The sequence below is a fragment of the Mya arenaria genome, chromosome 14 (assembly GCF_026914265.1).
Source record: "Mya arenaria isolate MELC-2E11 chromosome 14, ASM2691426v1".
Taxonomy (NCBI): Eukaryota; Metazoa; Mollusca; class Bivalvia; order Myida; family Myidae; genus Mya; species Mya arenaria.
This window is the reverse complement of record NC_069135.1, coordinates 44598730-44612789: the sequence shown is the minus strand read 5'-3', so window position 1 is coordinate 44612789 and position 14060 is coordinate 44598730. Positions and strand designations below refer to the sequence as shown.

The window sequence follows — 14060 nt, the reverse complement described above, 5'->3', positions numbered from 1 at the left end:
GTTCCGAACAACACTTGTATATTTGTGCAGAATCGACATATTATCAAGGCTGATATTCTCGAACGTAAGCACGTCGATTAACAAACATATCTATTCTGACCCTGTTTTCATGGACCAGTAGGTTGAACTTCTATTGTGAAGTTGTTGTGTGTGCTTTTTAATGAAGTTTTGATGAAACACATAAATAAGTCAAAATGTATTCTGTATATTTAAGTAAACAATGAGAAGTGGTTAAGATTGTTAGTACATATTCAACTAAAATGGTGAAAATAATCCAACAACACCACTTTTATTCAGCTTGTATCTATCTAGTGCTCGTTGGGCCTTGCTATAGATGAGGATACGTGCTTTACGCAGTATTCCGCGACATCTCAAAAGTCTTTGACATGCGTATGAAATTAATGCCTTCTTTTCAAGTTCCGTTTCACTAGTATTAAGGCTTACTGATTATCTTATTGAAAGAAAACACTGCGTTGTCTTGTTTGGTTCTATGTCTGAAAAGGTCTTTATATCTGCCGGAGTACCTCAAGGTTCAGTTCTTGGTCACTTACTCCCCCTCTTTTATATTAATGACATGGTGAAAAAATAACCAAATCGTCTTTTCATCTGCCCCCCCTATACACCACTGTCGAAGTTTGTTGTTTAGCAAGTAAATGGTGACATTAAAGTGACTTTTATCATTTAACCCAAGCCACAACCAAAACACTTCTCACATCTCGAAAGACAAACAGATAGACACATCCACTTATCTGTATGGGTAGTGTTTGTATAACGGAAGATCCAACTCACAAACATCAAGGCATCACACTAGTACCTGCGCATTGCATTGACAGATTCAGTCCGTCAAAAAAAGGCCTGGCAATGTATTTACCTCATGCGATATTTAAAAACCGCATATATCTTAAATCACTTCAGGTTTTATAACAACACTATTTTTTCGATCTCTATTTGTGACAATCTTACGCTCGCAGACGAAGGCGTCCTAGTAAAAGTTAGCTTGAGGCAATGACCTTATTATAACACGACTTGTTTCCCTTTTCGACTTGAATATTTAAACAGGACTTAAATATCGGAAGAAAAGAGGCTGGGCACGGAAACCAGAAACAGGTCCTATAACACTCTATCCCGAGTTGATTAAATAGTCCCTTACTATCGCCGAAATTGTGTTTACCTTCTTAATATTTCTTGTTAACCCAATTATTTTCCAATTTGTTCCTGTCACCTACAAAATCTGCATGTCATTCTTCTCCACCCTTGCATCCTTCAACTACAATCCTTACAACACGACCCATTTCCCCCACTATCCCACGCATACCACCGGACTTGCGGGGGAGACATGGTTACAATTGACTGGTGCATTAACAAGAATAAAAAACAGTTCCACATTCTTAAGAGGGTGAACGCAAGTTCATTGTCAGTAATGGAAAAATTACGAAAAGCCACGTACCTGACAAACACAACGATATTTAACCACTTTCAGCATACTTTCTTCAAAGTTAAAGGAACTGTACACCAGATTGGCACCAAAAAAGTGTTTTTCTGTAACGAATCTCAGGACAATTATTTAATAAAATGTCTTACTCGTTGATATCACAATTGTAAAAAAGAATACCATAATAAAAAATGCGTCGGAGACCGGGTTCGATCCGGTGTCGCCAAAATTTCAGTCCAGCGTTGTATCCAATGGGCTACGAAGTCTTAATCTTAAAGGGTGATATAATTAAGCTATACACCTAACTCGGTAATATCACGTGATAACATCGACTAGCCAATCACGCATAAGGAATGAATTCTACTAGGTAGACATCCCCAGTAATATTTTTTAATGAAAAAAAAACCGAACACACTGCGAACAATAAATAAATTGTAAACCATGTGGTACTTCAGTAAGTAAGTTTCAATGCATTGTTCACATCGATACCAATATTATGTCAGTTTTCGACATTATTTTTTTTTCGCTATTTCATCATACGGAGTACAGTCCCTTTAAACGCCGCGGTTTTATGTTCTGTAAATTAAAACATACTTGATTTCACGATTGACCCGATCTGTCCACGCACCCCCACCACGCACTGCACCTTTCTCCCTGTTTCGTTCCGTGTCTTTCATTTTGTCTACTTTCATTCTCCTATCGCGAATTAATACTTACGACTTCATTCATTTGTCATACACCTTCTAAAATATCGATCGCATTCTTACAAGTGAAAACATAATAAAATTCAGAACACCTTTAACACAAGTATAGACAGCGAGAAAGAGTGAAAGAAGCGAGATGTAGTAAAAGCCGCAAAGCTCCTTTTCAATTATGTCGTGATTATTTTATTTTGTTTTGTGCATATATCACTTGTATTTATTGAACATGTTTTATTAGAATAAAAATTGTTAAAACAAATTAATCTATACTGTCATACAGTACAGTGTATTTTTTTATATGTAGCAATTTAGAAAGAAGCTTTTCGAGTACGGTCCAAGAAGGTCGAGTATACACGTGTATATATATCCTTTTGGGATTTGTGATTTTTGCTTGATTGGGTAATATAAAGAATTGACGGAATTATTAGTGGATTTGACAGTCACGTTGGTGGATGATGATCCTAATTGGCTTAAAGAACGTTGTACAGTTATTAAGGATCTATGATTCCTTTTTTTTAGCAGAATGTTTCCTGGTTACATAGGGCAAGTGAAAAAACCCGCAGAAAGACAGAAATATTTATCTTTGTCATTTCAAGCAATGTTTTATCAAAAAGAACATCCAACACACACAAAAGGCTCCGAGTAGAATACTTATTGACTTCTGCAGCAAACGGTAACATATAAAAAGTCAATTTATCACTCATAATTCGCACCTACCAAACAACCCAATACAATTAGTTTGGGTCCATGTTTTTAAACCAATTTATAAAGGATTTCCACCGAGAAGTGTATAAATGATATAAAAGGTTTGGGATAAATGAATAACACCATGAACTATTATCGACTTGGCAAAGCAAGGGATACGACTAAATACTACTCGAAAATAAAAAGAGGAATATTTGTTTTGCTTTTTTTGTTATGACCAATAATTATCCTGCTCGTTTATATCCATAGCCAATAATCTTAGTCCATACAAGGCACAGAGAAGATAAGGTACGTGTATGGCATTTTTTTTTATCTAGATAAAGACAAAATAGCATACGGTCAAAGACAAATTGTTACGTACCGTCTCAATCAATACATCCCATAATTGGAAACTAATCTTATTTTGCACTTGATTGATTCCGGGACATTTTGCCCAGTATTAACACTGATATAAATGACAGAACACCATATTGGAGTAGGAGATTATTTATGTCTCGAAATCAAAAATACGTCTAGAACAAGCACAGCATACAATGCTAGTCGCAACCGATAAAGGTTGTTCATGATTGAAGACATTCCTTTAATGTATTCATGTCATCGATATTCTTTAGAGTAAGTAAATAATGGATTATGGTTTATGCAAATTGTGACAACAAAGATGAATATGAGCATGGTGAAAAAGTGGATATGCCACAACACCAGGACACCTTTAGCGTAATCAAACAGGCATCACGATCTGGAAGAAAGTTTCTATGGAAGCACAAACGACATTCATTCGGTTTGTTTGAGGCTGGTTATTAATATCAATTGAAACAGTTTCAACGCCCCTCAACTCTAGCTTAAGCGATACTCTTTTTTTGAAGAAGTCACAATAAATGACAATGAATAAATTTAACTACCTTTGTTCGAAGACTTTCTTTTAGTTACTATTTTCCATCTGTTGATGATGTTTTATTTGCGTTTAAGCAAGTGTTCTGTTTTCGTTTCTCTCCTTATTTTTGATTGATAATGTTACTAAGACAACACATACGCTTGCAGGTAGCTAAAGTAATACTTTCTCATACCTAACTTTCTGTTTAAAATAATGCATGATTTAAGCATAACATATAGAAACCGGAAATCAAAACCGTATTGCACGCTGGGTTTTCTGATTCAATATCACACAGTTCACCATTCCACAAAATACCACACAAAGAAATCGTCGAAACGAATTTTTTTTTTTAAAGAAAACCTTTTTTCTAATATGCCCTATTTATTGGTTTGAATAAATTTTCAACTGCTTTACTTGTTTCTTCATATAAATACTGATAGCGAATTACATAAAAAGTATAACCCTTACACTTTATTTAACGGTGGTGAAGTGTTTTAAACTTCAGGCTTGCACTTTATAAGTCTTGCAGTTATAACATTAATAATAAAATGGATAATGTCATAATATCAAACTTATTACATTAATATGCTTTTGTTGTTCATGAAATTAGAATACCGTTCAAACCGTTGCAAATCGGTATAAGTGGGCATTGGCCGTATACAGAAGTAGCTCATCTTAATGAGATCTCATTCAGTGTGTATTGTTATACTACTACATATGCATATAATAATAATCTTGTAAATTATTCCTATTTTGAACAGAACATGGCATGCACGATTTTTCAATTACAATGCTTTTTTTTAAATTATCTACCTTAATCAAGGGCTTTAAACATGTTTTTGGAAGAAATATTCTCTATCATGATACATTAAAATCATACTCATAAATCATACAAAGCTGATTAACTAGTCGATGTTGTTTATGCCAATGACCTTGAAATTATTGAAAATGATGTTTAAATTGTATTGAAATAGATTGTTAAGTTATAAAAACACGATCTTATCGATGTGGAAGACATATTTAAATATGAATATAAATTAATGACTAAATCACGAATATTTAATTATTTCCCAGATGTCAAAATCACAAGAGACAATCTGTTTAGAAGTTTTGTCTTTTAGGTAAATTAAAAGCAGTAATCGGAAGCAAACGTCAAGAATAAAATATATCTATCGTATTTCTGGAATTGATATATAAATCTGGTTATAAAATATCATTAGAGGAAAGCATGTTTTTACCAGATAAACAATGGCATAATTTTGCAGATATGTTAAATAGTGACCACCCATTAAAAAGGCAATGGAGTGGGTCATAGATAGACATATCAATAACAGTTTTATGCAAGCTAATTTTGTTTCATGTAATAATAAAGAAATAATAAATGTCAAAATAAATTGTGACAAAATGAATTTATAAAATGTACATGTATCGAAGTACGCCGTTGTCGAAAGTGTCACCCACAATGACAAAACAAAACTTTGATATGTACTGGTGTTGCAGTTCCCTTCAAGGAAAAGTAATATCAGTTGGTAAATGTCAGACATTCAACGTTTTATGGGCCTTGAATATCGTCATGCTGTTCGCTCATTTTATTAAACATAAATAATTCAATGAAAACTACAAGGACAAAAACATGAGCCGTAAAACTTAAAACGAAAATTAACGAAGAAATTAACGGAGAGCATACAAAACGAGGAACCATCCTTACCAGTCAATCTTGAAAACTTACTGACCTTCGATCTGTTCAACTTTCCAATATGACTGTCATCGTCTCAGCGAGGCGCTAAAATCGCCCGGCTAGCGTGGTTTCCACTGGGAAACTTTCACTCGCGACATGCGCCTATACGCAATCGCAGCGGATCCGAGAAAATGAACATCACAAAAAGGAATGTCATTAAATTGTAAATCGACACACTGTTGTTTGGATTTACGTTGATTTAGAGTATAAATGTATGGCATCAATAAAAAAAAACACATGGTTGTATTCGCCTATCGACATCGCGTTGTACGCAAATTATTTGGAAAATAGTGTACCAGGAAAATAAAAGATAGTTAAAAGTTTGCGAGAATAAATTGACGGTGATTTCATAATATTCAGATGTAGTTTTATGCATGCATATTGAAAATATTTTCAATACAAAATATAATTAAGAGAAAGTATAAAAAACAAGGTCAAATTTATAAATATGTATTCAAAGGATATTTAAGTCATCCGTGAATTTTGTTTGGGCATATCATTAAAAGTGAATTGTTTTAATCTGACTTTTAAGGATGTCACTGGAATAAAGGAATACGTCTTTCCATCTGGATATCTATTACGGGAAAAAAGCGGTAAATTTATTGTTAAATAGTGGATACCATAATTGCATTTTCTCTCACATCTCTGACATAAATATCAGATAAAGCTTTTCCTTGTTTGGCGCTGCCAATGGAAATTTAAATTCGAAGTGTTCTAGAGCCATTAATGCTGTTATCTGCGATACTGTTCTAAGCTTTTGCATCTTGAAACTTTCAGACAATCAGTTTTTTTCAATTCTATTCCAAGGAAGAATTTGATGTCAATATTTTACGAAAACGACCATATGAAAGCAGAAAAAGTTACTTGATTCGACGTTGTGTCAAAAAGCTGTAATAAATGATGGAATATTATGTCAGTGTGTTATTCACGTTGACTGTCGTCTTTCATTTTCAACAATCAGTTGGAATAGATGACATGAAACTTCGTCTTGACGGAGACATAATATTTGGAGGGCTTTTCCCGATGCACGAAAAAGGTCAGAACGGTGTGAATTGCGGCGATATCAAGCGTGAAAAGGGCATTCAACGCCTTGAAGCGATGTTGTTTGCAGTAGACAGCATTAACCGAGACCCAGATTTACTGCCAGGTTTAAAAATTGGAGTTCACATCTTAGATACTTGTAGTTTTGACACCTACGCGTTAGAACAATGTATGGATTTTATCAAAGCCCAAATGACGACCATTGATCTTGCGGATTACAAATGCAATGACGGCCAGGCTCCAAAATATGTCCAACTGAAGCCTGTTTCTGGTGTGATCGGGGCTGCAGCGAGCACAGTGTCCATTATGGTAGCTAACATACTTCGTCTTTTCAAGGTAACTCTTACATTATCATTATCCTGAAAATTACAGTATATTTAGCTGATCCAGCTATGTTTTATTTTAAATGACGGTCATAGGTGATTTGTCTGAATATTCACCATACTCAGTTTCTCATACCATTGTTTATACTTTAAGATACTAAATAAAATACTACAGTGGATCCTAGTTTCAGTGCTAGGTTGTGCGCGCGTACACTAGTTTAATCCTACAGTGGATCCTAGTTTCTCTGTTAGGTTGTGCGCACGTACACTAGTTTAATCCTCCAGTGGATCCTAGTTTCTGTGTTAGGTTGTGCACACACTCACTAGTTTAATCCTCCAGTGGATCCCTGTTTCTATGTTAGGTTGTGCGCACACACGTAAGTGAAATCCTACAGAGGATCCTAGTTTCTGTGTTAGGTTGTGCGTACACACACTAGTTTAATCCTACAGTGGATCCTAGTTTCTGTGTGAGCTTGTGCGCACACACACTAGTTTAATCCTACAGTGGATCCTAGTTTCGGTGTTAGGTTGTGCGCACACAAACTAGTTTAATCCTACAGTGGATCCGTTTTAATCCTCCAGTGGATCCTTGTTTCTCTGTGAGGTTGTGCGCAAACACACTATTTTAATCCTTAAACTTATTCCTATTAAGACTATGCAAATTCGAAAGAGAACCAAGTGCAGTAACAGGATTTATTCCAGACATTTACAGAATCTTAGGCAAATATAATCTAATACATGTATTATGACACTTCCAAAGGGATGCAATTTTTCCGAGTCATGATAGCTGGAGATCTACTGTAAATAAATCTATAAATAATCGTGTTGTAACCAAATACAAAATATCACAGGAAAACGATGTGAACCTACGATTATTTAAGTCTATCCATTGTGAATATGAACCTTGTTTAATGTGGCAGTTTAGTAACATGTATAGAGACCAGCTGAAAAATTGTAGGACTGCTATGCTGATTATTAGTAAATATTTTTCAAGAAGTTTTGTATCCAAATGCCAAGAATGTGAAATAATAACAGAACAAATGGTTTTGCACAAAATAATGTTTTGTAAAATCTCGAGCGCTTCTAGAGACGATTTATGAGCAATTAATCGAACTTTTAACTGGTTTTCCGCAGCTATCTATAGAGGACACAGTTAGAGTCAAGGCTTTCAAAGCGGCACTGAAGTACATTAGGATCCTGTATAAATACGGATACAACAAATAATAACTCCCGTGATTATGACCTAGACTTTCGCTTTTCGTCGTTTAGGTTATTTTGGGCTAGCTCGGTAGAAATTCAAAATATAAACAAGAAATTATAATATATGTAAACAAATTATTAACAATAAGACGTCGTAGAATGGGGAAATGTAAATGAAATTACAAAACTATGTCTCATTCACTGTATAAGTACTTAGTTATCATACAGAATTACTAGATGTATTATTTATAGTTATCCTTCCTGTCTGATATATTTGTTTGTTGTATATAATTTATGTAAATTTTTGTTCAATATGTTTCTTTGTATTATGTTCTGTTTATAATGTGTCATGTCTCTTCATATCGGAGGAAATAAAGAATCTCTCTCTCTCTGTGTGTGTGCACGTACACTAGTTTAATCCTCCATTGGATCCCTGTTGCTCTGTGAGGTTGTGCGCACATACGTAAGTGAAATCCTCCAGTGCATCCTGTTTCCTGACTGTTCCAAAGCGGTAACCCTAACATATACAGATATTTTGATTCGTGTGTGGTCTCTGTGTGCTTAAATGTTGTTTTGTATTGTTTGTTTTGTTCTGAACGTTGTGTGTCTTCATGTGGTTTATGTTAGGCCTTAACTTTGTGCCTCTTAACAGAGTATTCTTTGAAAGATTCAATTATACTACTGGGCTTATTGTGAAAGATGTTTGTCTCGGAGTCGCAATAACCAAACGTTTCAATTTAAGATTTTAGGTTTTATTTTAAACTTCTCATATAAACTGTACCACACATGAACATCGAATTCGATTCGTCCTTTTTTCTCATTTACAGATATAATTTAAATGCACACTCGATAAAAGTTGCTATTATTTTTATTACTATTTATCCCCCTTCTGTAAACACCGCTACTTTAATTACGTTAAATAACGTTTAAAAGACATCTTGATCAGGAAAGAAGAGTCCAATTGGATATTATTGTTACCAAACGGACGAGCCCAGCAGCATGTATGAGCGTGTTTAATGCCAGATTGACCTAAGCATAACGAGAGACGCACAAGACAGCAGACACATATGACCATGAAAAATTATATATGAGGTACATGCTATTCGTTTTCAGTAACTTATTATGTTTGTTTGCTATATGAATTTCATAGTCATGATTGGATTTTTTTTCATAAAATAACGGAATATTCATGATCAATTGAGTTATGATAATCTTTATAATTGTAATATAATATAAATACATATAATCAAACCCATTTTTTTTTTTTTTTTTTTATAATGAACATCTGACTTTCCTTTAAATTTATAATAAGTTCGCTGGTACTTTTCCAGAAAAGCGGTCCTTTATCCTCAAACTTTATCTTCATTTCCGGGAATATCTCATGACAATTCGAAACTCTTTTCATATCCCGCAACATGGAAAGTACAGGAGAGACTTATTGACAGATTGTTGTAACCATGGTAAACCAAGCATTGATTGTTTGGCATGTTGTGTTAAATCTTGCACTTGTCATTTTGCTTTACAATAAGCAGAGGTTATGTCAAACACAGTGTAAAACACGGATAAAATATAATGATGGCATACATGTATAGTTAACGTTACAAAAATCGTTTCCGCTTTAAGGCGTTTTCAATGTCTTTTTCATCAATCAATTTACTTCAAAATCTCATCCAAATATACTCGCCTAAACTGCACATTTTTAACAAACAACAAATATATGCATTCATCTGTTGTTATATTATTTTAATTGCTACATATTTCTGAAAGCCTAGCTTTCCTTAGGTGGAATAATTTTTAAAAACTATTAAATATTTCATGAGGAATTCTAGTAAAAATATCCGATATGTTTTAAGAAAGAGATTGCAGTATTTCCCCTATCCCCCCCCCCCCCAACGTCAGATCATGGAACTAACCCGTAGGACGCCTTTTCAAAATGTCCCTTGGTCAGACTTATTTCTGAAAATAATGCCTTGCTTTCCGTTGAAAATTGATTTCTGCCGTCTTTAAATGGATCAGAACATTAATATTAGATACAACATAGAAAAGGAACAGTTAACTTTCTCCGGAAATTCAAACTCCAGTGGCATCAGAAAAGATGGCTTTTCATTGGATTCAATTAATCCGTGTTATTTCTTGCTGAATATGTCCTGCATAAAATATCTTCTACATCATAGACATGCCTGATGAAAAATAAAATTATGTTAAAATATATGCACATTGCGGTGGATCAAAGTGCGAGTCAATAATAACAGGTTAAAATAGAAATTCATTATGAAGTAGTAAAGCTTCTATTATTTATTTTCTTCAATGAATATTTACAGAAAAAAATAAAATATACACCTCTGATTAAATTTTACAGTCCCTAGATAACTCCAAAGTGAAAAGCAAACTTCACTTCAGAGGAAATGGATAGTTCAAACCCAGCTGAAGCTAGCACGGAAACGGATACTCCTGCCTCTGGCCTATATAGACAACGATATCGATACCACCATGGCCATCGGAGACGTCCACCTCCGACCCAAATAAACAACAATAGCAATATGACCAAACTCAACGGAAAGGTCCACTTATGACCTAGAAAAATAACGATATCAATATAAAAAGAAAAAAGGCGACGTCCAAACTCTAAACTAAATTCACAACGATAGCACCATGACCAAGAACAAGGGATACGTCAACGTCTTACTTAAATACACACCGATAACAATATGACCAAGGCCAAAGGAGACATCATACTCTGACATGGCAAGTACACAGCAATAAAAATGTTTCCAGAGCCAGCCGATACGGCAACATCTGACCTGAATACACAACGACAATAATTTGACAAAGGCCCACATTTGTGTGAAATATCAAATCGAATAAATCGTCAATATATATATACGTTTTTAATAATCATACACATTGATAAAGCTCTTTCATGGAAATGTTATTGACGGTTAAGAATGATTGAGAAGGTTTTGTTGAAAAAGCAGACAGAAAAAAATAGGAGACACTCGGTTTCATCTTCAGAAGGGCAATCAGGAAAAATATCGTTCTTGGCAAGGAATCAAAAGTTACACGTAAATACTTCAAACAATTAAAGGTAACGTCGTTTGCACTTTGATGGTAATAAGCGTTTGTGAAACGATCTTGTCACACAAATAAAACAGTTTCCCAGTCAACATTTCCGTAATACATGTTTATGTCTATCTGAATAATTAAACATTATCAGAATTTATTCTTGAAAAAACCCACCTCCTGTTCCACTGACTGTAAAGACATGTCAAACAACATGCACTCATGTCTAGTTTTGTAAACTTGACATTACACGGACAATTCTTTGGCGTGAATCACCTAATACAACGTTTTCTCTTTTGCTCTACAACGCAGAAACGTTGCATGGTATATTTAATCCTTTTAAAAACGTATCGTTTCGGTGTCTTGATAATTACTGTATTGTGTGCAGGTCTGTCACACATTATAGATAACGTAAAAGCATTTAACAACATTACAGGCCTCTTGTGTAAATACAAGTTAAAGCGTAGTACGTCGGAAACACACGACATGTCAATAAAGAACCTCAAGGGAATTATAAAAATGCATTTCCGCAATTATCTCATCGTTGTGTCTTAAAATAACTTACAGTGTTTACGACATTTGCCAATAACAGATTGTACATCATTCTGGCATATTTGCTTAATCGGTTATTAGAACTTGACAGAAAACGTGTTTGCTTAGTAGTTGTTGTATATAAATCATATTTTTTCTAAAAGGGGTGTACGATGGGTGTTAGGAAAGTTCCTGGACAAGTGCCGTAACATTCTTATTTTTTTTGTAAAATTTGTACACAATTCGTTAAACACACATAGCCCTATATACCTTTTATTCATTTCCAGAAGCAAAATCAAAATTTCTCAAAATTTTCCCCAGAGTACTTCTCACACTCTTCGTGTCTGTGAACCAAAGTTTTAAAGCAGTAGTTGAAGTTTTCTGTTGGTATTCTCCCGAATCACACCCGAACAACCACTAGCAAGTCTTTGACGTCGTCGAAACGCGAGTCTCTACACTCGTTATTGATTGTTATGAAAAGCCAAAAGTCACATGGTGCTAGGTCTGGAGAGTACAGGGGGTGCTGTATAGTTTTAATATCTTATCCTGCGCTTATAAAATCACGCCGCAGCACCTAAAAGCGGTAATTTTGGATTTATTTTTATGCTGAACTCTTATGTGTATGGAGTTTGTCTAGGCAATCGGAATTTCATCGCACTTTTGATAAGTTAGTTAACGATAGAATATTTCGATGAGGTAACTATAGATCGTGAATGTCAAAATTCAGTTATATAAAAATGTCATATTCTACGTCACATGTAACATGCGTTAGTCTTAAAGTAGTGTAATACGATCCTCTGTAATCTTTTCTTATCCGAAACAATCCGGTGGCGGAGAACATGGTTGGCCAATCTCTATAATGGCTAATTAACCAATTGGCCCATTCAAGAAATTGTTTTTGGCTTCTATAAAAATAAAAATAATACTGAGTAGCTTTTTATTAGTGTTAAATCACGTACTTGTTTTCTTTTTAATCATGAAGTTTGTCGCCTTTCGGTCGTTCTGTTAAACTAAATAACGCAGATTTCTAGAGTCGGAGTCGTAGATTCTGTACGTAATTTGCTTTGAGTACGTTGTTCAACCGGGAAGGATCGATGATTATTTCTGTGTATTTTGTCCGAAAAAATGAGCTGACATACTGTAACAGCTCGCATAAAGCAATGCGGTGATATCTTTAAGTATTAGGGGACTGGTGAAAAAACTGGTAGGTGTCCTCAATGTTACCTCATTAGCAATTTGGGCTTACGTTTCGGCCCACGGATGGATCTTTTATACGTCCCTATTTAGTTGCTGAGCAGCAAAAATAGCGTGGTCGACAATGGTATTTAAGGTTAATATCATCTGCAAAAAGACGTATGAGTGATTTAATTTCACGAACAATATTATATATAAAGACAAGGAAGAGTAATTGTACAAAAAAGAACCTTACGGGACTCCGGCATCTATTGAAACCGTTTTAGATGTATACCCAAACATGACAACGCACTGTTTCTTTGAATGAGACAATTGGTTATTATAAGTCTTTATAATGGGAAACCAGAAAGGCCACTTTCCCGAAGCTTGAAAGAAAGACATTCAAGCCATAAGCGATTTAAGGCTTTATGAGAATGTCACAGAACACTGCTATAACTTCTTCGACCTCATATAGAGCAAGGTAGAACAAGTGATCGATACAAGCTGATTAACAGTGGGGTTGCTTGGGAAAAAAGCATGACTGAATTGGGGTTAAATAGTCGCTATGACGTAAGAAGTTAAACATGTGTCTATGTGTTCTTTCTAGGACCTTACTTTCAACACTCAACATAGATATTGAACGGTAGTAATCGACATCTTGGGGATATGACCTCTTAAACATAGCACAGACATAAGCCAGTTTGCACTGGTTTGGTACCTCCGCGGAACAAAACAGTATTTAAAAAGGTTCGGGAAGGGGCAGTGAAATTTCAGTTCCTTTCTACATTCGAACGAAGCTGTTCACGGTCCGCTGAGATGGAACATCCGAGATGTACAGAAAACGTATGTTATGTACATTTCGATCAGTTTGTGATTGAAAGAAGTAATTCAGAATATTTTCCTTAACAAAGTTAGAATCGATTGTGAACACTAAAGTTTTCATAATGTGCTTGCTTTGCGATTTTAACAAATTTGGTTGACATGGTTGTACCTGTTAAATCGTCAATGGTGTTGTTTGTTCGAGCATCTGACTATTTCATATGTGTTTCGCCTTTGACGGAGTGAACTACGACGTTCATTATTAAACCATGGGCTTCCATGAGTGCAAATCGTAATGTCGTTGACAGTAAACATATTTCACCAAACATAATTTGATTAATGAAATTATTAACGTATATTCTATATCGATATTTGTGTGAAATCAAGAATCCCGGTCAAAAGATGAAACACAACACCGGTGGCTTTGTTAAATAAGTTAAATTGAGTTGTAAACAATGTTGTAAAG

General features: G+C 34.8%; 1 protein-coding gene across 2 annotated transcripts in view; it reads left to right on the top strand.

The window, feature by feature from the left end:
* LOC128216934 (metabotropic glutamate receptor 8-like) overlaps nucleotides 1–14060 on the top strand; it is a 92963-nt gene that overhangs the window by 37770 nt on the left and 41133 nt on the right. Inside the window, exon 1 of one of the 2 annotated variants that reach the window (XM_052923662.1) lies at nucleotides 6432–6824. The exons of the other annotated variant lie outside the window; for it this stretch is intronic. Within the exon in view, the coding sequence (XP_052779622.1) occupies nucleotides 6471–6824 (354 nt within the window). The 5' untranslated portion in view covers nucleotides 6432–6470. Of the gene's footprint in view, nucleotides 1–6431; nucleotides 6825–14060 lie in introns of those variants that run through there. 2 annotated transcript variants of the gene reach the window in all.